Source organism: Rhipicephalus microplus, unplaced genomic scaffold, assembly GCF_043290135.1.
Source record: "Rhipicephalus microplus isolate Deutch F79 unplaced genomic scaffold, USDA_Rmic scaffold_45, whole genome shotgun sequence".
NCBI classification, from domain to species: Eukaryota; Metazoa; Arthropoda; class Arachnida; order Ixodida; family Ixodidae; genus Rhipicephalus; species Rhipicephalus microplus.
In genome coordinates, this window is record NW_027464618.1 from 575,859 (window position 1) to 601,330 (window position 25,472).

The 25,472-nt window shown below is 46.6% G+C and overlaps 1 protein-coding gene across 3 annotated transcripts in view; it reads left to right on the forward strand.

Moving 5' to 3' along the window:
• LOC142787119 (uncharacterized) overlaps nucleotides 1-25,472 on the forward strand; it is a 70,748-nt gene that overhangs the window by 16,588 nt on the left and 28,688 nt on the right. For all 3 annotated transcript variants that reach the window (XM_075884726.1, XM_075884728.1, XM_075884727.1), the window contains 4 exons: nucleotides 285-354; nucleotides 2,435-2,501; nucleotides 14,537-14,696; nucleotides 21,232-21,288. In XM_075884726.1, the coding sequence (XP_075740841.1) occupies nucleotides 285-354; nucleotides 2,435-2,501; nucleotides 14,537-14,696; nucleotides 21,232-21,288 (354 nt within the window). The remainder of the gene's footprint in view (nucleotides 1-284; nucleotides 355-2,434; nucleotides 2,502-14,536; nucleotides 14,697-21,231; nucleotides 21,289-25,472) is intronic.

Below are 25,472 nucleotides of genomic sequence, written 5' to 3' on the forward strand. Positions count from 1 at the left end.
AAGCCTGCCTAAGGCAAGTTTGCGAACAAGTCACACAAGCACCAGCGAAGCTCGGTGATAGAATACTGTGCTGGCACCCAACGGAACCGGGTTTCGAGCCTTACTGTGTCTTTGGGGCTACTTTTTTCTAATTTTGGGCTATGTGGTTAAGGACATCGGTGGTGGCGGACAACTACGCGTTACCAGAGTTATCTCATAGAAGGTTCCGCTGTAAATGTTTAAAAATGATTTGTACCAATGAGTGCCAGTTCAGTGCACTCTTGATGAGCTTGTTCATTGCCCAGGTGGTATCAAACAGCGGAAATATCACTTCCCAGCAGCCACTGGAGCTCAAAGATGAACATCCTGAAAATGGTAAAGTGAAAATGGCGGCCACCTCTGCATAGCTTTCTGTGCGTCTTTGTGCATGAAAGAGCATGACGTGTGCGAGTGTTTGTGACTGCAAATTATGCCGAGTCTTACGTAGTTGGCAACAACATAGTGAAAGTTCGTTCTCGGTGGAAAGAATTGCTTTCAGCTACACACACTCTTCAGCATTCGTTGAAGAAGAAAGAGATGTTTTCTTTAATCCGAAAAGGCAGTACTGCAAGTCGGCCTAATCGGAAACCGTTTGTCCAATGAGGAGTCATTTTCCCCAGATCATGCCGTGGGAAGACGTTTTAAGCTAATGCTCTTTCAAAAATATAAATTTGTTATTCATTAAGCTCATAATTATTTTGCTTCTGTTTGTCTCCGTCTTTCTTCACGAAATTGCCAAGATTTTAAAAACGTGCTGCATACTCAGTAGGCAGCTACCCTGCATAAGTCAGCTTTCCTCAAGTACATGATGCTAAAAATCAGTGCCTTAGCTAAGCACATACAATAACAGGTAGGGTGCTCATTTTTTTATCCAAATGAGCACATTAAACCAATACAACATGAATAAGACACAAGGGCTAGCCCATATGTTCAGGTGCCTTCTTCATTTTGTCACAGTATGCTTAGCACATTTTTTATCGAAAATGAATTCAAGCTATTCTTTTCGTCTTGCTAAAGGTAATGTGGTTGTTAAAATGAACACACAGTAAGTACAAGACAAACTAAATTTCCTGCTTCACTCGGGCGGGGAAAGGCTGACAATCGCGTACTGACAATATGTGATCGGTGCTGTCTGAACAACTCTGAAATATTTCCTATTCTATGAGGGTGTGAATTATATTTAGGGCATGAATGAACGTTCGTTAATGATTTTAATATTGTCTTATTGGTATGCATTTCTTGGAAACTTGTGGGGACATGAAAATGCAACATAGCTGTTTGTGGCTCTTCGATGAAACACCATTCTAGCAGTTGTTGCTTTCCCCACTTCCCAAATTATTACCAAAGTTGAACCATTCTGGCTTGTCATATGTAAGAGACATGCATGCGTTGCGGAACATGGGAGAGGCCTTTGTCCTGCAGTGAACGTAGTCAGGCTGGTGATGACGGTGATGATGCAAGAGACAAGGAGAAAAGATGACGGGTGCACTAACTGGTAAGAATACGTGTAAAGAAAAAATGTGAAATATTGAGGCACATGACACAAGCTGTGATTCATGAAAGATTTACAAAAAGTTGGCAATATCTGCACGGATTGTGGAAAATGGTTGTACGAGCAAAAATGTGAACGTATGTTTCAAATTGAAAAACAACGAAGACTTTGTCGAGGAACGTATGGCAGAAAAAATGCTTATTGTGTTTCGAAAATCTGATTCGTAGACCTTCCTTTAATATGTAAGCCAAATGTGGCATCAAAATAACAAACGATACTCTGAAAACACAGTTTCTCAATCACATCACTCTGACAATATCACGTGAAGTTACGAAGGCTCCCATTCGCCAAAAACAAGTTTACCTCAAAATATTTTTGGTATTCACTGGTTACAACAAATTACGGGAGAAAATGTTTAATACGTTTCCGGTCTATGAAAAATGTCTAGAACGTGTACATTGTACAAATCATTTGTGGCTAAATTGTGCATGCTTTGCCACTTAGAGCAGGTTCTTTCCATTTATTTTCATGCAGGCTTTAAGGTCTGTTACTTGCCTGTATACGAGAAATACATAATAGGTCCAAAAGAAAAGAAATTATATGTTTATCTTGGAACATTTTGATACCATACGAAAGATAAAAGTGTGGCGCAGTGCGAAACAGGGACTAGAGAAAAGAAGAACAATACAAGCATCCCACATCCACCTTTCATAATGAACCGCTACCGACTAGCCCGAATGGCTGTTTTACGACAATACAATGGGATACCTATTCCTCATTCTTCTTAAATTTTGAACAGAAAAAAACGCAGGAAGCACGGACATTGTATAATAGTTGAATCGCTATAGCTTAGGAGTTGCAGTCTTTTACTGCAGTTCGTTCACTGAGCCATTTTTTTTTATTTTCCACGTTATGCTCTGCCAGGAGGCTTTCTGGCACGCAGCGAAGCCAGCTGGAACACCACAGTTTTTCTGCAAGGATCATATACAGAGTAAGTGACCTCTTGCTAGAGGGTTTCTTTGTGATAAGAAATATAACACTGATGCCTGTCCGTTCATAACACAAAAAAGAGCGACAAGTAATTACGAACTGTGACTGTTTTAAAAGTTTAGTCACAAACATTCCCTCGCAATGTTCTGTCGGCTGTGAATCAAGGAAATTTAATAACCGTAACGGACAAAGTTCAGACTAAAATTAAGTTCTTATGCGTGGCTATGCGTGCAACACTGCTTAATAAATTGTATTATTATGCTTTGACTTGAAACAGATACTAATATTGACTAAAATATAGTATATAGAATCTGGTTGATACGTACTCGAAAAAAAACACATGATCAAAGAAGCGTACAATCTGAATTTAGTGAAAGTTGCGGCTGACAAACCTATAATAAAGGGCAAGAGCAAAAAACATCCATTTAAGAAAAAAAATGAAGGCGTACAGACACTCTTCTATTTTCGAACTTCTGGCAGCTCGCTGCGGCAAGAGGTCAGAGAGCTAATTTATGTCCTGACAGAAAACAATATCGGGATCACGTGTAAAATGGCGAGACAACCCAGATATTGCAGAATTTAATGCTGAGACAACGTAAATATAAAGAACTGCTGCCGCCGTGGCAGCAAACAAAACATCACCCCGAGCGCGCATTGGTTCTTTCACCCTTGCCATTTCGAGATGTGGGGTGACGTTGACCGAAGAGCGCAAATGGTGTAAGTGCGAAGGTTGCGGAGTGAAGGAAGGAAAAACATTTGTCACACAGAAAATAAATATCTTTCAAAGGGGCCCTACACTTTTCTAAGTCACCCGAAAAATCCCGTCAGTAACGGCCGTAGTTCGATGGTGACAGCCGACTCGACGGCCGCATTCCCATTCGACCGTAGCAAACATATTCGAATTTCATCAAGTTCGAGCGAAGTTGCAAATGTTTGTCATGCGCTGTAATTGGTTCCTTTAGAGCACACTCACACTGAGAAGTGAAGTGAAAACGAAAACGCCAGAGTGGCAGAAAAACCACAATTGCATGCGCCGAAAATGTTCATATTCGTTCTGTACCTGACGCCGCAACTGCCGCCGCTACCTTGAGAATAAATTCGATTTTGCATCCTTTCCGAGCACTACATTTCTTACCGAATTCTAGTTATTCACGCAAAGTAGTGAAAGAAAGAGCACGCACCTTTTGAAACGCTGTTTCTGGAGATAAGCCCGCAGAAACGACACGAGCGAGCGCATCGGCACCGGCGGATTCAGCTGGCTGCACGCGAGACATGTTGGGGCGTGCCGACTCGTTGCGGCTGAACCACCTAATTCCAGTGTTTTTGGCGATCGTAATCCGAAGCATTCAAACCAGGCTCTCGATGAACGCCTTCTCGTTGAGGCCGTCAAGCATCATCGTGCTGCACGGGCAGTTTGCGATTTGGACCGATGCCAGTCACCGCAGACGCCTTCACCGCCATGCTGATTTTGTGAACGGCTGGTTAGGTCACGTGGTTTGGTCTAGCGCAGCCACGGTCGTGAGTGCAGCCAACGCTGTGAAGCGAAAACCATATCCACTTCCGCGTGGCGGGAAATCGGTCTGAACCTATTTCCCGCCACGCGGAAGCGGATTTAAACTCTTGTACTCACGGCCCCAAAATGAGCGTCGTAACCACTCGGCTACCAAGGCGCGGTAGCTGAGCAAGCCTATGTGGGAACCGTATGTTTCTGTTGGCTAGGAAACAAAAAAGGTATATATAAAAAATAATAAATATAGACGAAAACAGTGAGAAAGATAAATAAATCAGACCATAGCTATGTATAGTTTTGCATAGCAAAGAGGTTTGGTGGCCGGGCTAACTGACTACTACTGCGAGTTGTCTCCCAGCTTAAAGCGGGGGAAAACACCGCCCTGCAAGCCCATTGTGGTTACAGTGGGACACCAACCATAAAACTGGGACATGTACCACCTGAATTGGTACGTCTGGTCACTTTATACATGCAGCCATTGTTAAATGCTGGAGTCTTCTCAAAGGGGGTGGTGGCGAGGGTTTCTATTGCAACGAACGCAATGAATTTCATTCTCTACGAGTGCCCTGGTTCCTCTGCATTCTAAGCGGACACAATTACCTGTAATCATGTTTTGTAGACGCCCTAAGTCTAACCGTAGCTAGCGTCCATTCAGGTAACATTTCGTATTTGCGATGACGCGTAGAAGCTACATATGAGTCAAGCCTTATTCTCGTATTCACAATAGCTATTCGACTCGACTTTCACCCTTCACTTGTCAGAGTTCAGTACCGCACCGCTGCTTGGCTGAAAATAACACTGGGATACTCAAGAACCACAACAAATTACCACTAATAGGCAGTGGCTTGCCCTGTCTAGAGACGGCGCTGCCATCGGCTTTCTCAAGTGAAGGTGAAGCGTTGAGTGAAGTAACGTTCTTGAATACAGGGGTTAGCCACAATCTCTGCATGCCAGTACACATTTTTATGCGGTCACGTGGAATGAGAACCAAGCCTTCTTGCTGAAGTTGTCGCAACAGTGCTCCGGTTGTCTTGCTTTTGTTAGGAGCCGAATTATGGGAATTTCTGGTCATAATGTGCTCCTAAACAGCTCATTTCACTTTGTGTACACAACTTATTCCATGCAACTAAATTCTAAATTGTAGAGTTCTTAACTGCGGCTGGCCAGAAGACTAGCTCTTCAGAGAAGAGACCAAGACACAAAAGGAAGCGTTTCCGCTCTGCGTGGCTCAGCCCATCAACGCCTCTCGAGCACGAGCTGCCAACGCACTCGTAATTACCATTGTCCTCTTCTGTGGTCGGAACGGTCGCAGCCATAGAGTGCTCCCACACTGTGGTGAAAGTTGTGAGAAGCAGGTGTTACGGCAGCAACTGGCCTTGACCACGATGAGCCGGACGTGGTACGCACAACCACATGATGATGACAGCGCTCTCCACCCACAATTCTTCGTAGGACCCCATGAGCTGGAGTACGTCGTAACAGCTAAATAGCGCAGCCTGGAAGAAGAGGCACACCGGACTCTCTCAGGTTGACCACCATGCTCGTCAGCGAGAGCGTGATGGAATGCTGATGCTCCCATGGTGCGGTACCGATTCCACCGTGTTAGCGGGGTTGGAGTAGTCGAGGTAGTCCTTCAAGTACTGACACTGTTTCGTGGCAGCGTCGTCGCAGTATATGTAATGCGCTGTCACGCTTCGTCAGTGTAATTTATCAGACCATTCATATGTGGCTGGCGGCTACTCCTCCGCGTCGTTGGACGCTGGTAAACTCGCAATTACACGAGCACATTGCCTGATTGCCTGTGCCTTCTATGCTCACTTCACAAAAACTGACATTGGCAGCGTTGACCCGATGACTTCAAAGAATAGGTGTTATGGTCCCTGCAAGAATCGGACCCAACCATTCTACACGACAATGAAACAACGCTAGGTCGTGGAACCCAAAACAACGCTAGGTCGTGGAACTGTTTTGAGGAAACCCATATGAAGCTTTAGGGCGCGTTCACACTTGAGCAGTGAAGTGAAGATAAAAACACCAGAGTGCCTGGTGACCACGGGCGCGTGCGCGTGCGCGTGGCGCATGGCTGGACTCTTAGGCTAGAACGAGGTTTTGAAATAAGCCTGTGTTCACGTAACCCAGCTTCTGCCTTCTAGCATTCCTGACGACTTCAACGTGGTGTCAGAAGAAGAGGTGCAAACAGTGGACCTCGGCCTCTAGTCGTCGTCCTTCCGAAGGATGCCGCATGCAAAGAAGCACCGATCATGGCGTCATTCTTTATTCAACCACCGGACGCCTTCAGTTTTTCGTCGCCGAACGAGTGGCCGAAGTGTAAACAGCGTTTCGAACGTTTCTGAACCTTTTCATGCTTGTGCGTGAAGCCCGAGCAACATCAAGTAGACGCCCTGCACTACACTAGGGGGGAGCAAGCCGAGGGAATCTACGCCACCTTCGTTTTATCCGAAGAGAACTCCAAGAAATTCGACGCCACCGTGGAGCAGTTTGACAAGTATTTCATTCCGTGACGCAACGTAATCTTCGAACCAGACAGATTCAACACCATGTTGCAACAAGATGGTGAGTTGGCCAAATATTTCGTCACTGCGCTTCACACGCTTTGGAAAGATTGCGAGTTCGGTGCTCTTCGAGCCGAGTTCGTGCGCGACCACCTCGTGGTTAAGACAAAAGACAAGCAGCTATCCGCCAGGTTACAGCTCGTCTCAGAGCTCACACTACAAAAGGCTCTAGATTCCGTTCGCCAGATCGAAAGTATTCGTCAGCAACAAGCGGAGCTCATCCAGGAAGTTCCATCTTTGAACAAAGTTGCATCCACTGCGCAGACCAGTCAACGTGCTTCAATGCAAGACAAAAGCGGCAGTTATCTACATGGGGCAAGCAAGTAATATTCACCCCCGGTAAAAACAGAGAGCAGAAATCGTGCCGTTGGTGTGGTCAAAAGCGTCACTGCCGTACCCTCTCCCCAGCACGCTCGGAAGTCTGCACGAATTGCCCGAAGAAAGGTCGTTATGCCTTCGTAGGCATGTCGCGATGTCTAGATTGTGTCGAACCCAAGCACGTAACTTTATAAGCAGAATTTCTTGGAGGAGTTAAGATGACGGATGCTGGAAACTGGGAAGCAACAGTCTTGGTTCAAGGCCAGCCAGTATACTTCAAAAATGACACTGGTGCCGATGAAATGGTCCTCCCGACGCACGTATTCCAGGCGCTCAAGGACAGACCACTTCTATCAGCTCTTCCTTGTCAGCTACATGGCCAGATGGAAAGCTTCTTCCAGCAGCAGAAGTGGCACAATTCCAGCTTATCTACCGCAACCATACAACTACTCAGGATAGGTACGTCCTGGATCAGATCTGCACTCCGTTGCCAGGCAAGCCATCCATCAAAAAGCTACAGATGCTGACCTTCGTAAACACCATTACCGACAAAGTGAAACCAAAAGAAGAATTTCCAGCGGTGTTCCAAGGACTCGGCAAGCTGCTCGAATAACACAGGATTCAGCTTCAACCAGGACAAAAGCTTTCGCAATCAGCTCCTCGAGGCGCATCCCACCTCTATTGGAAATGAAGACAAAGTTGGAACTTCAAAGGATGCAGAAGCTCGGTGTCATATCACCTGTTGATGAGCTGACCGAGTGGTGTGCACCAATGGTATTTGTCCCAATGCCCTCCGGAGACGTGAGAATGTGCGTTGACTTTACAGAGCTCAACCGCCACGCTCTCAAAAAATAGCATCCTGTTCCTTCCGTGGAGCACGCTCTCGGACTTCTTCATGTAGCTAAGGTGTTCTTCAAACTCGATGCCAACTCTGAATCTTGGCAAATTCCACTTTGTGATGAATCAAGGAAACTCACCACCTTCATCTCACCGTTTGGGCGCTTCTACTTCAACCGACTACCATTTGGCATTGCGTCAGCTCCTGGACACTTCCAGAAGCAGATGGCGTACACATTACAAGGCATCAGTCGAGTTGCCTGTATCATGGACGACATCCTCATTTGGGGTTTCAACCGCCAAAAGCACAATGAGACACTCTGAAACGTGCTGCAGGCACTTGCAAGGGCTGTAGCGAAACTGAACGACAGCAAGTGCGTGTTTAAGGTTCAGCGCCTTACATTCCTAGGATACTGGCTTGATGAAGACGGAATAAGACTCGACAAAAAGAAGGTTGAAGCCATAATGAAAATGGAGAGTCCCAAAAACAGGACCGAGCTGCAAAGAGTTCTCGGAATGGCGACATACCTCGCAAGATTCGTTCCCAATCTCTCTGATATTCTGCAGCCGCTCGCACTCCTGTAGTCAAAAAAGCAAAAATTATTTGGGGTTCTCCACAAGAGCAGGCATTCAACTGGTGGAAGTCGCTCCTCGGAGTCTACGACCAATCAAAAGAAACAGTCGTCACCGCCGACGCATCATCATTCAGACTGGGAGAATTAATCTGGCAAAAGCAAACCAGTGGCAAGTTTTCTGTCATTGCTTACGCCTCGAGGTTACTCTCAGAAAACGAGAAGCGCTACGTTCAGATTGGAAAAGAGGCTCTTGCTTTAGTCTGGGCATGCGATGAATTTAGAGATTACATTGTTGGCAAGCTGTTCAATCTAGAAACGGATCACAAACCGTTGGTTCCAATCTTCCCTTCGAAAAGTCTTGATGACGTGACGCCTATAATACAGCGGCTAAAGATGAGAATGATGCGATATTGATATGAGGTTGCATACGTAACAGGCAAAGAACTAGCCGCAGATGCACTTTCGAGAGCGCCTCTGCGATACACGGGACCCAGCAAGCTCGAAGAAAGCGTTGAAGTTTTCCTGTGCTCTATGACAACCTCTATTCCGATAAAGCAACAGTGTTTACAATGATTAAAGGCATCCCAACAAGCAGACCCTATCTGCACACAGCTTTGTCTGCCATGCGAGAAAGAATGGCCCTCTAGGAAAGACTTAGGACTTAACCTAAAACCATTCTACGATCACCAACACTATCTCACTATCGAGAATGATTTACTCCTCTACGCATCGCGAGTTGTTGTCCCCAACTCATGACGAAAAGAAATTCTATGATTCTTGCACAAAAGACATTTTGGCATAACAAAGTCATTAGGTCGAGCCAGAGACTGTGCCTGGTGGCCCACCATAGAATCTGATGTCTCGTCCCTGGTGAAGCGATGTCAGCAATGCATCGAAACAAGAGTTAACAGGGAAATACCACTAATAAGCTCTGACTTCCCTGACAGGTATTGGTAACGCATTGCGATGCATTTTCTTCACTTAAAGAACCAGTGGTGGTTGATAGCTACCGACTTTTATTCAAGATACCCTGAATCAGTTCGACTTCAGAACCTCACTTCCGCAGCTGTTTTCAACCACTGCCGGTAAATTTTTGCACGCCACGGAAATCCCGAGGGAGTGGTTTTGCGACAATGGCCGGCAGTATTCGTCGACCGAGTTTTCACTATACGCCCAAGAGTATGCTTTCAAGAAAATTACATCTAGCCCTCACTATCCTCAGAGTAATGGGCTTGCAGAGGCTGCAGGGAAAATCATCAAGACATTTATGGGGAAGACCAAGGACCCTTACCTGACACTTCTAGCGCACAGGTCGGCTGCTTTGAAGAATGAATATAGCCCTGCCGAACTGTTCATAGATCGTCGGCTGATATCCAGGCTTCGTCTATGTTCCACCAAGCTGACACCCCGATTGCGAGACCAAGACAGCGTTCGGAATTTCGCGCAAAGATACAGACAACGTCAAAGGAAAGACTTCGACAGACGTCACGGACTCCGCGACTTGCCGTAACTTTTTTATGGAGATGCCGTGTGGGTGACAGGCCTCAAGAGTAAAGGGACAGTACAAGCCGCAGCCGATGAGCCTCGATCATATTGGGTCAGCACCGACACTGATGCTGTGCGTAGAAACCGGACGGAGCTAGTCCCATATTCCCGAAGTCATAACAACGCAGATAGTGCCCATACCAGTGATTGTGCTATAGACACTCGCTCACGTTGCCAGGACACTTCCCACGGGCATACCAGAAGTGGCAGGTGCGTGAAGCCGCCTGCTTCAGCGAACGTCGCTCAATTGCATTGGGAGATGGGGTCGATGCTGCCATGTAGGACAAGACAGGCGAAGCTGTTGATCGCGTGCGCTCGAGGTGCGCGTGGCGCGTGGCGCGTGGCAGGACTCCTAGGCTAGAACGCGGTTTTCGAATAAACCTCTGTCCACGTAAAAAAGCCTCCTGCCTTCTCGCTCATCCCTGACGGCTTCAGAAGAGTACACCGTAACAGCTGAATCGCGCAGCCTGGAAGAGGCGCACACGACTGTTTTAGGTTGGCCACCACGGCCCTCAGCGAGAGCATGTGGGAATGCTGGTGCTCCCATGGTACGGTACTGATTCCACCGTGCTTGCGGGGTTGGAGTAGTCGAGGTAGTCCTTCAAGTACTGACGCTGTTTCGTGGCAGCGTCGTCAGATTATATGGATTTCTCTGTCACATTTCGTCATTGTAACCACTCAGACCATTCACATGTAGCTGGCGGCTACTCCTCCGCGTCGTTGGACGCTGGCAAACTCGGCAATTGCACGAACGCATTGCCTGATTGCCTGTGTCTCCGGCGCTCACTTGACAAGTTGGCGCCATGTTCATTTCATACTGATCCTCAATGTAGCTTTGATCCTCCTCTTCGTTGTTGTTGAATCGCTTGTGTCGGTTCAATTATGGTCCAAAGCAATGTCTCCGATGGAGATGGTCCTTTGTACGGTCTTAGCACTGTGTTTCCGCATTGCTCATCTGGTTGCCTCTTCACTGTCCTCGGCTTTGTCGTTCTTGATGTCCGAATATTCTGCGACGGCTTTCTCGTTCTCGGCACCCGCAGCACCATTTTTATTTGGTGAAATGCGAAGCATTTCTTTGCTTGCTGCGGACAGTTCGGGTGTTTCGTATCTATTAATCTATCTTTCTATCCGCCCATGTTCGTGTGCTCTCGTAATCACCTTCTTAACTCGAGGTAGACTGAAGTTAGTATGCTAGTATAAGCGGTTTTGGCAATGACTGTCGGGGGACGACATGAACAATGCTAAACTGCTATCACACATGACGTTATATCCTTTCCTCCAGGCATATGTGAGACATACAGACATACCCATATATCATGGTCTGTGGTACGCGGGTATGCGTCACAGGTGTTCAACAGTTTCCAACTACCGAGAAAAGGTGAGAACATGCATAGGAAATGTAAATGCGAGAGCGTTAACAAAAACTGACATTGGCAGCGTTGACCCGATGATTTCAAAGAATAGATGATATGGTTCCTGCAGAAATCGGATCCAACCATTTTGTATGACAATGAAATATTCTACAACGCTAGGTCTAGAAACTGCTTTGCAAAAAACCCTATGAAGTTTCAGGGGCGTTCACACTTGAGCAGTGAAGTGAAAATGAAAACGCCGGAGTGCCTGGAAAACGGCAACCACGCCCATTGAAGGTGTTCACATTCGTTCCGCCCCATCCCACCTCCGCTACCTTGACAATTACTTGTTTTTGCCTGCTTTCTGAGAACCAAAGTTCGTACAGAATTCTAGTTGTTCACGCAAAGTACTCAAAATAAACAGTTCGCACCTTTTCGAACGTTGCTTCGGGAAATACTCTAGTAAAAGCGACACGAGCGAACACACCGGCAGCGCATTAAGCCCGCTGTACACAAAACTGATACATGTTGGGGCATGCCTACTCGCTGCAGCTTCGTAGTGTCATTCCAGTGTTCTCGCTTCACAGTGATCGTAATTCAAAACCAGGCTCTCGATGAACGTGTCCTCGCTGAGACCGTCAGGATACGTCGTGCTGCACGGGTAGTTCATGATTTGAGCTGATGCGAGCGACCGCCGACGCCTTCATTACCATGTTCAATCTGCGGCCGGCTGGCTAGATCCCGTAATCCGATCTAACGCAGCCAAAAGCATGAAGCGGAAACCGGATACGCTTTTATGTGGCCGGAAAATTGGTCTCGGACCGATTTTTGCACGACGGCTACGTGACGTGGCTCTCCGGCCACTTGCGCGACAAAACGAGCCAGTTTATGGAGACTTTTGCCGCTTTCGCGCTCTTCGAAGCTAAGTGTGAACACGCCCTTAATATTAGTGAAACGTGACCTGTGGCAGCAGTACTGGCAAGGTAATTTTTAAACTTTGCATCTCTAATCCAATGTCACATCGAATCAGCGTGAATTCTAGTTAAGCGCCATCCACAGATATTGGTCTAAATAGCACACTCCAGGACTTCTATACTCGCAAGCACAAGCACTACATTTCAACTAACCGATTCTGGTGTTTGCAATGCCCATGTAGCAGAAATCATTGCGCAACTGTAAACGATTGGCTATATAAAACGTATGCTACTGTTCAACATACACGTCTGTGCATGTAACGTCTATACTTATGTTCACCATCATATGTTCAACATTTCCCTCGACGAAAATTTGCACCACAGTAACCTTCCCTCGGCATTCATCGCATGACATCAATTCCCATGGTGCGTAGGTTCTGCCAAATTTTGGAATCTTCGGCGTCAAAGTACTTCATCTTGTCCCACTAGCCACTTAAGGTCGGGCCCGGGCATTCCGCGTGATACTCGGCGTCCTCCACACGCTCTCCCGCTTCACCATCCACTCCGACGGCTGCTGCCTTCCAGCCTCAAGCACAATCACTTTTCACTCAATAGTCTGTTCCCGTGTCTAGGCTACCTCCCTCTAGTTATATCATACCAGGGCTGCTTGTTCTCTGCACTCCCCGACCTTTTTTGTACCACACTGTGATTCGTCTGATATTCTCCCTTTCCTGCTGTTCTTTTCCTTCTGTTTTCTCCTCTTATTCCTCGTCTTCTCCGCATCTCCATCCTTTTTCTTCCTTTCGCGTTCTAAAGTTTTCTTCGCATTATCCGCTTTCTCGTCAGTTTTCTCATCGATTACAGCGGCAATCTCTTGAGAAGTGGACGCACCGTGCTGGTGCTGCTCAACGCCAATCTCGATGTCTGCTCCATCACGCTTTCGTTCAGAGAAAGCCTTCCTGGAAATCTTTCGCTGTTTCCTCGGCGATGTTTTTTGCTTTATAGTCTTTTTTTCTAACTCTATTCCTTCACCATGGATGGTAAAACTACATTTCGTCAGAAGGCAACTGTGGATGATTCCATGTTAAATGGTCATCAGCCCAAGGTTGGTGGTGACCTGTGTGGCCCACTCCACGAGCTTTGTCTCGACGGCTGGATCTGAGCTGGTCACCACACTGCTCCTTCACCAGCTTGCTCATCTCTGTGTTTGCCAATGCCACCCCTTGCGTTCTCTTTGTCTTCTTCTTCCTCCTATTCCACCGCTTTACCAGCATTACACTTTCCGATCTCCTTGTCACCAAGCTGCAACTCCCCGACCCGCTATCCGCAGTGCTGAGACCCACCGAGTATTTTTTCGCCGTCTTTGCAATCACCTGACATGTTCCCAAGAATGGCATCGTGCACCGCTGTGTACTCCTCGCCATTCACATTCTCCCCCCACTCGTCCCCTTGTACCTCGTCGTCCTTCGACGCCACGTCGTCGCAAGAGCCCACTGCGTTCTCAGTGCCTCCAGCATGCACACCGATACATTTGCAGTGTGTGCCTGAGTCCCAGCAAGCACGAGATCCCCATCGGGAGTGCCGCCATGTCCTTCACCGCTCGCGGTCTAGCCGTCGGCGATCCCGGGAGAGCCATTTTCCCTCACGATGCGCCTTCAATGTCCTTGAAACCCGATTTAGCGCTCGTGTTCGGCCTGCTTGTCCCCACTCCGATGGCTTCGCCGAAATGCCCAAATGCCACGATGACTTTTCTGACCTCGTCGGAGCTTCTGCGACCACAGGGGTGATGGAGAAGCAGCACCAGGGTCAGCTTCCTCATCTCGTATGGGTCCATGAAGCCAAATTAATCGAGGTAGAAGAAGGCCTTCTTAAGCTCCAGCAGCTCATCGTCATCGAGATCACCCGGTAGTCGGTCATAAAGACAATGAGTGCAATCGGTCGGCGTGGCTTCTTCGTTGGGAACGAATTGTGGGGTTCTGGGTAGCGGCTGACCAGGAGACCCGCAGAGACGAGACCAAGAGCCAAAAGACTCGTCGAGAGCTTGGCCGCGACTGCGCGTCAGCGTAGAGTAGATCCCGGAATTTTTGTCAGAAAAATGTATCAAAAATATTACACTTTTAAAATCAAAATGCACGAAAATGTGTGGGTTCCTACCATACTGAAATACCTATCAATCCAAACAAGGAGGAAAGGAAAGTTACATTTTTTTATTTTACCCTACCCAGTCTTCCCAAGGGAAAGCAGCTGCATAAGTGGCTACTTGACGAAATCATTAGTTTTTTTTAGAGGCTGCTAATATTTACTCAATCTGTTTAGCAATTTCGTGTAAGCTGTCGTCTACTCTTGCCTGAATATAAAGTCACAGTGTGCTCTTGATCAGCCATGCATGCCGATTGCTGCCTGATTTTGCAGCGGAACCATCGAAACAAGAGTGAACCTGTTTGAAAACGAGCTGCCCCAGTGCAAGGAGTTGCGTGTGGCTTTGTGGGAGGCAAAGAGCAGTGGTCTCGACCAGTTAGTCCGATGTAACGAGGATATCTTCTTTGTAGCGGAGAAGACAGTGGCCATTGCGGTAAGTAGCAGCAGGAAACGGAGCGGCGCTTGTTCACATGCACCATCGGTGTTTCAAAATAAGAAGGCAAGCAACAATGTATCGTAATTTTTCGCATATAAGCCACGTACCAAAACGGGAAAATTTGGTTCAAAAGTAGAGGTGCGGGTTAAATGTGGTGGTCAATTTATGTTTTTGTTTCTATTTGTAGAAGCGATGCTAAGGGCGCAGGCTATATGAAAGGGCGGGTTATATGCGAAAGAATAAGGCAGTTATCGTCCACAACTGGAACGTAGTTTATATTGCATACAAAACCCGGATTTTTAGAGAAAATACTAACAACCACCTGTTTGTAGCGTGAAGTCTAGAATAAATCGGTACAGCTTCCTCGAGCTTAAGATAGCCTTCCTGGTATGGGTATTAAATCTGGTACGATTGCCTTTCTCAGGCAGTCACTCTACCTGTTGAGGTTGCCAGGATGCTAGTTCCCTGGAAGCAACCAAGGCCCTCGCAACCTGAACCTCTTCGCCACCTGGAAAGAAAAGAACAAAAAATAAGGCCCTGCCCAGTGTTCTTATTGTCCTGGTAGCCAGAAAAAGTGTATGCTTTCTGTTCACTGTTGGCCCTAATTGTGGCTTACCTGACATACCCTATATAGATAGATGTCCCCCCTTGAGGCAGTGGTGACCAACTCTCCAGATGTGATCCCACTCATCTGCTTCGTGCGAGTAACCGCCACAATGACGTCAGCGTTCGGCCGCTTATGTGGGCTAGCTTTATTTCCAGAACATTTCCCAATAAACTGTTGCTGTTTGGTAGGTCGCGGGTTGTGTGTGTTTAATGCCACACATTTTAACCACGCATTATATGTACAATGTGATCCGGCACCATGTGTTTTTGCAGGGTGCCCAAATGGAAACTCCCCGCCAGGCAGTGTATATATATTAGCCCTAGTACAGCATAGACCACTTATGACGTAATTCGCGGCAGTCATGGTTATCCGAACTAAAGTGAAACATTGTTTACACGAATCTCACGAGGTCATCAAAAGTATTCGCACCATCCTAAATTCCTATCACCCAAAAACCTGGACAATTATTATATGCGACAAAACAAAGATGGCCCACGCTTTCATATATCGTTTCTCGGGACCACAGCAACGCCATAATAGTCCTGAATGATTAAAAACAAACTTTTTAAGCATAAACAATTGTACTTGTATATATACGGTGGGTTCGTGCGTGTGTAATTAATGAATCTATGACGTTGTGACCCATGACCGCGTGTAGCCCATTACTAATCTTCCCACACTTTTTGGAAAAACAGTAAGTTACTGCCAAGAAAGTGACTTAATGAGCGCTTGCACGTGCTTGATGAAGGCTAGAATATTTACAGACACTCTCATTAGCACATATTTTCTTATCGGAGTGATCTCACGGATGATCTCAAGGAAATTTACATCAGTAACAATCGGGAGGTCTACAATGTGGCAGTCTTCCTTACAAACTGGAGAGTCGGCAGGTGTGCGCGTTCCTAACAATGGCTCGGACTATTGTGATGCTGCAAGGCTCTAATACCACGATCTTCTTGCTCTTTCGCACTCCGTTCACCTTTCATCGCATGTCGAAGTTCGAGGACATAGTTTGCATTTACGTGAAAGGCACGTGTCATCATCATCATTATCATCATCCTGACTACGTCCACTGCAGGACAAAGGCCTCTCCCATGTTCCGTCAGTTAACCCGCTCCTGTGCTTGCTGCTGCCAATTTATACCCACAAACTTCTTAATCTCATCTACCCACCTAACCTTCTGTCTTCCCTAACCCGCTTGCCTTCTCTAGGAATACAGTTACTCACCCTTAATGACCAGTGGTTGTGCTGTCTACGCGCTACATGCCCGGCCCATGTCCATTTTCTCTTCTTGATTTCAACTATGATATCCTTAACCCCCGCTTGTTCTCTAATTCACTCTGCTCTCTTCTTGTCTCTTAAGATTACACCTACCATTTTCTTTTCCATTGCTCGCTGCGTCGTCCTCAATTTAAGCTGAACCCTGATTGTAAGTCTCCAGGTTTCTGCTGCGTAGCTATGTACCGGAAAGATGCCGCTGTTATATACCTTCCTCTTGAGAGATAGTGGCAATCTATAGACGTTCCAGTATTTGAGAGTGCTTGTCAAATGTACTCCACGCTATTCTTATTCTTCTAGTTACTTCAGTCTCGTGGTTCGGCTCCGCAGTTATTACCTGCCCTAAGTAGACATAGTATTTTACTACTTGAAGTGCTCGAAGCGCTGCTCTCTTCCGAAGTTGCTGTGCGTTACTTTCGTTTTCTGCAGATTAATTTTAAGCCCATCTTTCTGCTCTTTTTGTCTAACTCCGTAATCACGAGTTGCGATTCGTCCCCTGGGTTACTTAGCAATGCAATGTCATCGGCGAAGCGCAGGTTACTAAGGTACTCTCATTAACTCTTATCCCTAACTGTTCCCATTCTAGGCTTCTGAAAACCTGCTGTAAGCACGCGGTAAAAAGCATTGGGGAGATTGTGTCCCCCTGCCTTACACCCTTCTTGATAGGTATTCTGTTGCTTTCTTTATTAAGCAATATGGTAGCAGTTGATCCCCTGTAGATTTCTTGCAGGATGTTTATATATATTTCGACGCCCTGATTCCGCAGTGTCTGCATGAGGAATATTTCTACTGAATCAAACAGTAGTTCCCGTTATGTCTACAGCATGCATACTCTCGATTCGATGATATACGTGAAATATCACATGCGATTTGTCTCCTGCACTTCTTTGCCCTGCAGCCGCCCATCCGTTCTTCTTTGTCTCGCATGAATATCGTGCACAATCAATCAAACTTCTTTTTTTTGTGTGTGTGTGTTTACAACTCCACAAGCGGCAACGTGCAGCCGAGAAGCGCGAAATCCTGTTAGGCTATAGCGCTTAGTGCTGATATTGTTCACTTGCATTCAAGAAGGAAGGAGCGAGGAGATCGCATTGTGCGTATGAAGGAGAGGAGAAAATTACTCCCTTGGCTTTAAATGCGGGCTGGCTCTTTAAGTGAATTTCACACTGGCACGACACTGCACTCTAAATGCCCTCTTTTGCAATTCGAGGTGCGTGCGTGATGCCAAAAGCACTGACACCCATGAATCGCCAATCGAGTGTTGGACACGCACACCCTTGCGTTGAAGATTGCCATGCCTTCTAAATGCAACTGAAATGGTTGGTAATTTGCTTGGCACCAAACCACAACTTTGATAGTCCACGGCCACTTGCGACAAGGCATCTATAGCACGTGTTAGGCCTGGCGTGCGGATTTCCACTTTGAATGTGATCGCGCGAGGCTGGGCCCTTGGCAACACGGAGATCATACAAGAGATTTCACTCACGCCTAAACCGACGGAAGCACTCGTGAAACACGTTCGGGAGACCAGCGTGGCAACTATCGTGAAAACGTCTTCTAAGCTGCATAATCCGCGTGGTGTTGCTCCGGAATTATTCTCACTCGTTCTAGTTGCACGTTCGGTATCTGTGCTCTACGATGACATACGCCCTATTTTAAATGCGAAGCATTTCTTGGCGAACTTCGGCGACTTTGAATTTATCTATCTATCTATCTATCTATCTATCTATCTATCTATCTATCTATCTATCTATCTATCTATCTATCTATCTCTCTATCTATCTATCTATCTATCTATCTATCTATCTATCTATCTATCTATCTATCTATCTATCTATCTGTCTGTCTGTCTGTCTGTCTGTCTGTCTGTCTGTCTGTCTGTCTGTCTGTCTGTCTGTCTGTCCGTCTGTGTCTACTTTTAACTCTCCTGGCCGTTTCGATAATGGTATCGATACCGAAATTGGTATGGCATAACATGACTCTGTGATGAGCATAAGGGATTAAGCGTAACACGAAAATCATGATGTGTATATAATGAATGTCATGATTTACATTTCACGATCTTGCTGCTCTTGCGACTGTTTCGTTCACATGACATGTTGCAAAACTGGTGTGGTATGACATGACTGCATGACGAACACGAGCGACAGAATCTTACATGATATTCATGACATGCGTGTCATGTAACAACATGACTACACGTCACACTCACGATGCGCTCGCGGTCGTTTCACTAGCTTCACATTTGCAAAATTTGTATTACGTCACATGAATGGGTGGCGAAGGTATGTGACTGGTGCAAACATGATACTCATGAAATGCGTGTCATGTAAGAAAATGACTACATGAAGCACTCAAAGCCTAGTACACTTCAACGTTACCTGCGCAGGCATCTATTTTGTCGCGTCATGCTGGCGATGCTACGCCAGGCGCCGATCTGGCTCCACGCCTACGTTGCGTTGACGCATGCGCGTTCTAGCGCGCCCAGCGTCCCTCTGTCACGATGAGAGGCAGACGCAGTGCTGTCTGGGTAACGTCATTGGCGCGAAATGCAGCATGTCGCATTTTGTGCCGGTTGCCACCGGGCCGCGCCGGCGGGTGCTGGTCACGCCGGTCGCGCCTGGCGTCAGAGTGTAGGCACCTTGCAGTCGAGTTTTCCAGTGGGACTGCAGCACCAGAACGCAATGCCTATAGCGGAGAAAAAAACGCAATAATAGGTTGCGGTCAGTTATAGGAACGCGATGGCCGCGTCTCCCTGCCCGCGTGAGTGCGCAGATCGATGCAGAGACACACGGGAACGCGTGCGTGCGTGTGTTTTCTGCGAGCCCCTAAAGGCCAACGTCAGCAAACTTAGGATATAGTGCCAGCAACGCAGCTCCCTCTGACCAGCGGACGGTGCCTATAGAGTGCTCACGTTTTGCTAGCATAGCGTCGCTACACCCCGCGTGCGCGCGCGTCAACGTTACGTCGGAGTATATACATGATGCGCTCACGGCCGCTCCACATATACCAACTTTGCTTCCACGTGACGTGAATAGACGACAAAGGTAAATAACACGTTCAGACATGATAATCATGATATGTGTGTCATGCAAAGCATGACAGCATGCTACGCTCAGGGTGCTCGCGGCCGTTTCACTTGTACCACATTGTTACGAAGCGCGCCTCCGACGACGTTACGAAAGGCACCCCGAATCTCACCACTGCAACCACTGTTTACGAAGGACGGCGACGCCAACACGGTCCCGAAGGTGCCACTGATTCGAACTCCGCTGGAAAGGTCACTAGCCCTTTGATAGCGTAGGTTTCTCAGCTCGCGACTGCTTCTGCGCAGAGCTGCTTCTGAGACGACTGGACGAGACGACGGTGAGTTAAACAAGGTTTATGTACAGCATATATACAGAGGCGTTACAAATTCGGCCCTGGGGCCGACAGTTTAGAGACGCGAAGAGCCGAGCTCTCTTCTCTGACACATAAGTCAACTGCTCGCGACGCGCCGCAGGGCTTTTTTTATATGCACCGGGTGGACTCTTTGAGTAACCAAATGTCCAACCAGAAGCGCCGCTGGTCGTGAGATCAGAGTCCTCCAATGAGGTCGCCGCAGGGCCGCGTCATTGTCATCGAATCGGGAGCCGATGCGCTGCACGTAGCTGCACCCAAGGACGAGTGACGTCGCCACGCATTGCGTCAGACTCGCCAGACAGGAAGGCGCCGATTGCTTCGACGGGCTCGCTAGCTGAGGTGACTCACTGTGCGTGCGCGGCAGAAAGGCACCGCCACGTGATGGCCCGTTGAGTTGTTCGCGTCAGGCGGGCTCGCGTGCTGGCCTTGACACAGATTGCCTTTTCCAGAGGCATGGACGCTCGGTGTGGACTCGCAGGCATAACAACATATACCAAATTAAGTAATACGTGACGTGAATGGACGACGAATGTAAATGATAAGTACAAACACTATAATCATGATATCCATGTCATCTAAAACATGACTACATATGCTACGCTCATTGCGCGCTCGCGGCTGTTTTGCTGGCTCAACCGAAATGGGTATTACGTGACGTGAATAGTCGACGAAGGTAAATGACACGTTCAAACATGATAATCATGGCATGCGTGTCACGTAAAACTTGATTACACGCTACACTCACAGCACGATCGTGGCGGTTTCGCTAGCTCCACATGTATCAAATTTGGTTTCAGGTAACGTGAATAGATGACGAGGGTAAATGACACGTCGAAACATGATAATCTTGATATAGAAGTCATGTATACGGCATAGTTTACCTCCGCCTCGTAACGTTGTGCTGATTTTAAAGTGACGTATCAAACTTCCTCATTCATGCCACGCATATCATCAATTCCCACTGTACGTGGGATCTGCCAATATTTTTTTTTCCTTTGCTTTCATAAGAACTTTACGGAAGCCGAATTACAACTTGTCATTCTCCTGGGGGTGATTCACCATAACCAGTATGTTTATACATGGGGTTCCAAGGGAGGGGAAAAGGGAGTATGAAAATCTTACATTATAGCCGACCCTGCATTGTAAGCGGTCGTGCTATGAATGACTTTAGCCTCAGTAGCATTTGCCCGTTACTCAGGTATTCACAGTTGTCTTTTTTGTTTTTCTTCGTTTTTTTTCTTGCAGAACCTCTCGGTGGTGGCGAAGTTCGAGCAATTACAGGCAGGGAACTACTGTGTTCGGGTAAGTTCTTTAAACAGGTTGTATGCCGGCACAACTAGTGAAGGAAAGCAGACAAGTGCTGATCACTGGAAATGTTATCCCACACATAATCAAGAAATTATCACAAGTACTGCACATAACCAACAGGTGATGCTGCTACATATGTTTTCTTGATACACCTGAAAAATACAGTACAGTAAAGTAAATAAATTACAGTACAGTAAAATACAGCGAAATACAGTACAGTAAAATAACGTACGGCGAGAACCGTCAAGTGCCTTCACATACAATAGAGGACCACAGTATGACTATTGGCCATGATGGTCTTATAATCAAACAGCATGCCTTAGTTCCATGGCTCCGCACCTCTTATTGGTCACCGTCTTGTGGTGGATTTGACAATGAAACTAGCAAGGCTGGCTTTGAATGGCTGTTGCCAATATGGCACCTCCGTTTAACAACAGTTGCTGTTTCTGTCGTCCGGCAGATTTTGTCTGAAAGCTGAAACTGAAGTCGTCCGGCAGATTTTGTCTGAAAACCGAAACTGCACATTTGAAACCTTTAAGCACCATGAGTGTAGTCGGTGGTATTTCTCGCATGGAAATGTTTATTGGACAAGTAAAACCTCCATTGCTTTCTACATGTGGTCAGCATGTTTCTTTTATTAGGTATGCTAAAATCATGACTGCAGTCGTTAATATTGCTGCAGTAATAAAATGACAGTCCAGATTTGAGGCAGTAGCTGTGAAAGGTTAATACAGTTGGCGTACGCCAGTCCTTCAATATCTTTAGTCGTCATGAAGCTTCGCCATATCATTAAGGGAAGCTTTCTGCGTTGCAAGTGGCACCCAGTCTGTGCTTCTGCGATAGAAGCAAGTAAGAGACGGTTGGAGTACTGGTGGCAGAAAAGTAGAGATAAAGAACAGAGTTGTAAAATGCGATCATTCTGCCTTAAGAAGCAGAGAGATGGAACACTAATTTATAATTGTCTTTGTTATAATAACATCGATTTAATGAAAGTAGATAAAGCATTAGGCCAAGTTAACAAGAAACATTTCTTTTTGGTTGTTTTTTTCTTGCAATCCTGGTGGAACACATGTCACTGCCCCGTTATTAAGGGGACGCCCATAGCATCCACACATTCATTGCATCGGGCAGAAGGCAACGAAGGTGGCTGCCGGTGTAATTGCAAAGAAAAAAATTGTGCTACTCAGCTAACAGTTTTCACCACGTGTTCTGAGCCTGAATGTCGGAAAGGATGCAGCGAATGTACTTGCTCCGTACCAGGGCACTAGAGAAACTACAAAAAAAAGTGCGGACGTTCTGTCTGCCTTGAGAGAGCGAACGATGGGAAACGCGGGAGCGTCCCATACCATGGCAAGCAACGGGTGGTCTTATGTTGCATTTCTCTCTTCTGTGTGTGTCAGCGCAAAATATTTCAACACCTCCGACAACAAGAGAATCGGAAGTGTTAGTGTCATGTCCCAGCGGAATCTTCTGAACCTTCGAGCGGGTGATAGGCCGAGAATGCTTGGTGGCCTACAAATGTACTTGTCTAATGCAAAAAAAAGTCCGGAGTTTGTCCGCTCACCCCATGAAAACGTAAAATATGCACAAAAGGTATGTGTTGTGCATGTGTATAAGAGGAAACATCTGAATTAAACAAACAACTACTTGATTCTGAGTGTTGGTCTCGCAAGGTTTTAATTTGGCAAAGCTATAAAGAATTCCTACCCTCGAACGAAACATGCCTTGTTCAGAGACGCAAACCATATGTGTAATAATCACCTGATAAAGACTGAGACGCTAACGAACGTTGGAAACAATGAAAAATAATGGCAGCATATCCACGGGTTGAATGATGGAGAGTGGGGCGAAGCATTCGTCCATCCATTCGTTATTGCTTCCGTCCGTCCGTGCGTCCTTATGTGGGACCACCCATGCTTCCACCCGCCCGTCCGTGCATGCGTCTGTTGATGCGTCCGTCCCTGCGTCCGTCCATGCGTTCATCCGTCCATGCATCTGTCTGTGTGTCCGTTCGTCCACCTTGTCAACACTCCAAGTACCACCATCTCGCATCTTTTAATCATATATTACGCATATAGAAGCACCACCATCCAGCGGACATTTCAAAAACTAAACGAGACGTGGCACACGCACACTTTCTTACGGCTTGCGCTTCATGTCTACTTCCCACCTTTAACCACCTCGGGTTCATGGTATATACTAGTTCACAGTATTTATGGCACTGCGGCCCAACGCTCGCTGAACCTTTCTCAAACCAAGGAGGTTACGCCCAGCGAGTATAACTTAGCAACCCTTTCTTGTCAGATAGTGGTCAATGTACATACCAATTGCTGCTAATGGGAAATGAGAGACAGGAGAATTCGGCCTTTAGTTAACGCGCACGCTGCGAATTTTTTTATTGTTCAACAACGCACAGGAGAAATCTCCCACCGGCACCACCTTGCAGGTCACAACGTAAGACTGGTTACGCACTACGACTACGACAAAGGACGAACGGGTGCCACTTTAAGAAGGTTTGCCCCTAAAATAATCTATTGGAAGTCACAACTAAATAACGAAACGAACCCACAGTTTCCCTGATGCATCGCCTAAGAAGACTCCAGGTCTCTTTAGCCAATCTATTAATCATTCTCTGCAACGTCGTGTAATTTTATTTATGGCTGCACTAAAAAACAAATACAATAGAGGAGACTTGCACAAGCTGGCACACCTCAAAGTGTTTCTGCAACACCGGCCCCCTCCCAGAGCTGTCTGCAGCAGACGCGGTTCGGCACTACCTCAGGGACCGGAGACACTGCAAGCTGTCTGCACCGCCTTCATCGTGGGCCAACAATTACGAAACCAATGCAGAGCGACGGTGTCATGTGATGACGTCATAGTAGTCCGTCATAATATGTCAAGTAATAAAGACATCACATTTTTGTGTCTTTATCCGGACGTCCTATTTGAACGTCATCACGTGATAATGATGTTTTGCATCACTTGTATAGAGGCGGCTGATAATGAACTGTCGCATTTATTAAGGCATCTGAAACTTTTGCTGAAAAACAGTGAAGATCGACTTTAAAAGCCACAAAGTATTGCATGAGCAATAGGACTTGAAGCGTGGCATAGCACCGCGCAGATAAATCAATGATTTTTTTATAAAAGCAGGGAAAAGCCATACAATATATTTGTTGGTCCTCGTCAGTAGCACAGATTCCATGCACTAATCAGCTCAAGCTGACTATTAGTTCGAAAAATGCAAAGCCATTTCAATATATCTTCATGCAGAGACACGAAGTTTATATACGGAACGCTTTTTGTGTGCGCTCAAACGTTGCAGCCAGTGCGCCCACACGACACAATAAAGTGACAGCAAATTTCGAACTGGAGATGAGGTGTTAATTCAGTTATTTTACATGCATAAGGTTTTAGGCGAGATGTGACTGGCATCCGTTACATAAAATATTTTCTATTTCAAGCGCAAAGAGCGCCCAAAGCTCATGGGCGAGTTTCCGGCCATGAGGCATCGACAGCAATCCGACATGTTCAGCAAACTCATAGGTCACGCCTCATGCCCCAAATGATGCTGAACAAGCAGCGATGATGTCAACAATTTTAGTGTTGTCATCGTGGTTTCTGCACGTGGTGCCGTCTGGTTGCCTGGAACTACTACATTCGTTTTGTTTTGCTTGGTTTGTGCAGCGTATTCAGGCCAATCTGGCGTTTTCGTTGTGCCGCTTCGGGTGATTCACTGTGGAGTCATGCGTGCAAATGTGATCATTTGAAGCTACGACTATCGCGAACATGCACACGGCCTCCATACGTCCAACCAGCCAACTGGGCCCAAGCGTACGTCTCCAGCTGCCTTATGGCTGCTCAGTGCAGCGTCAATTTCAGAATCACCGCTCAGGAGCATATTTAACCGAAAATGATTTGCCGTGCCGCGAATTGCCGCTATTCCATATTCCATACTGTTTTTATCGTCGCTTCTGGAGGCTGTTCCACGGTGGTGATGAGAGTGGGGTGGCGGTGACACGCTTATACACGATGCGTGCCAGCAGACTAAATGTTAACTGGAACATGCGTCACCATTTTGCACAAAAAAGACCACCAATGAAAATAAGTTATGAATCGTGCATGCCATAAGATTACAGAATGAAATTTATGTACCTTGTCTGATTAATTCATATTCG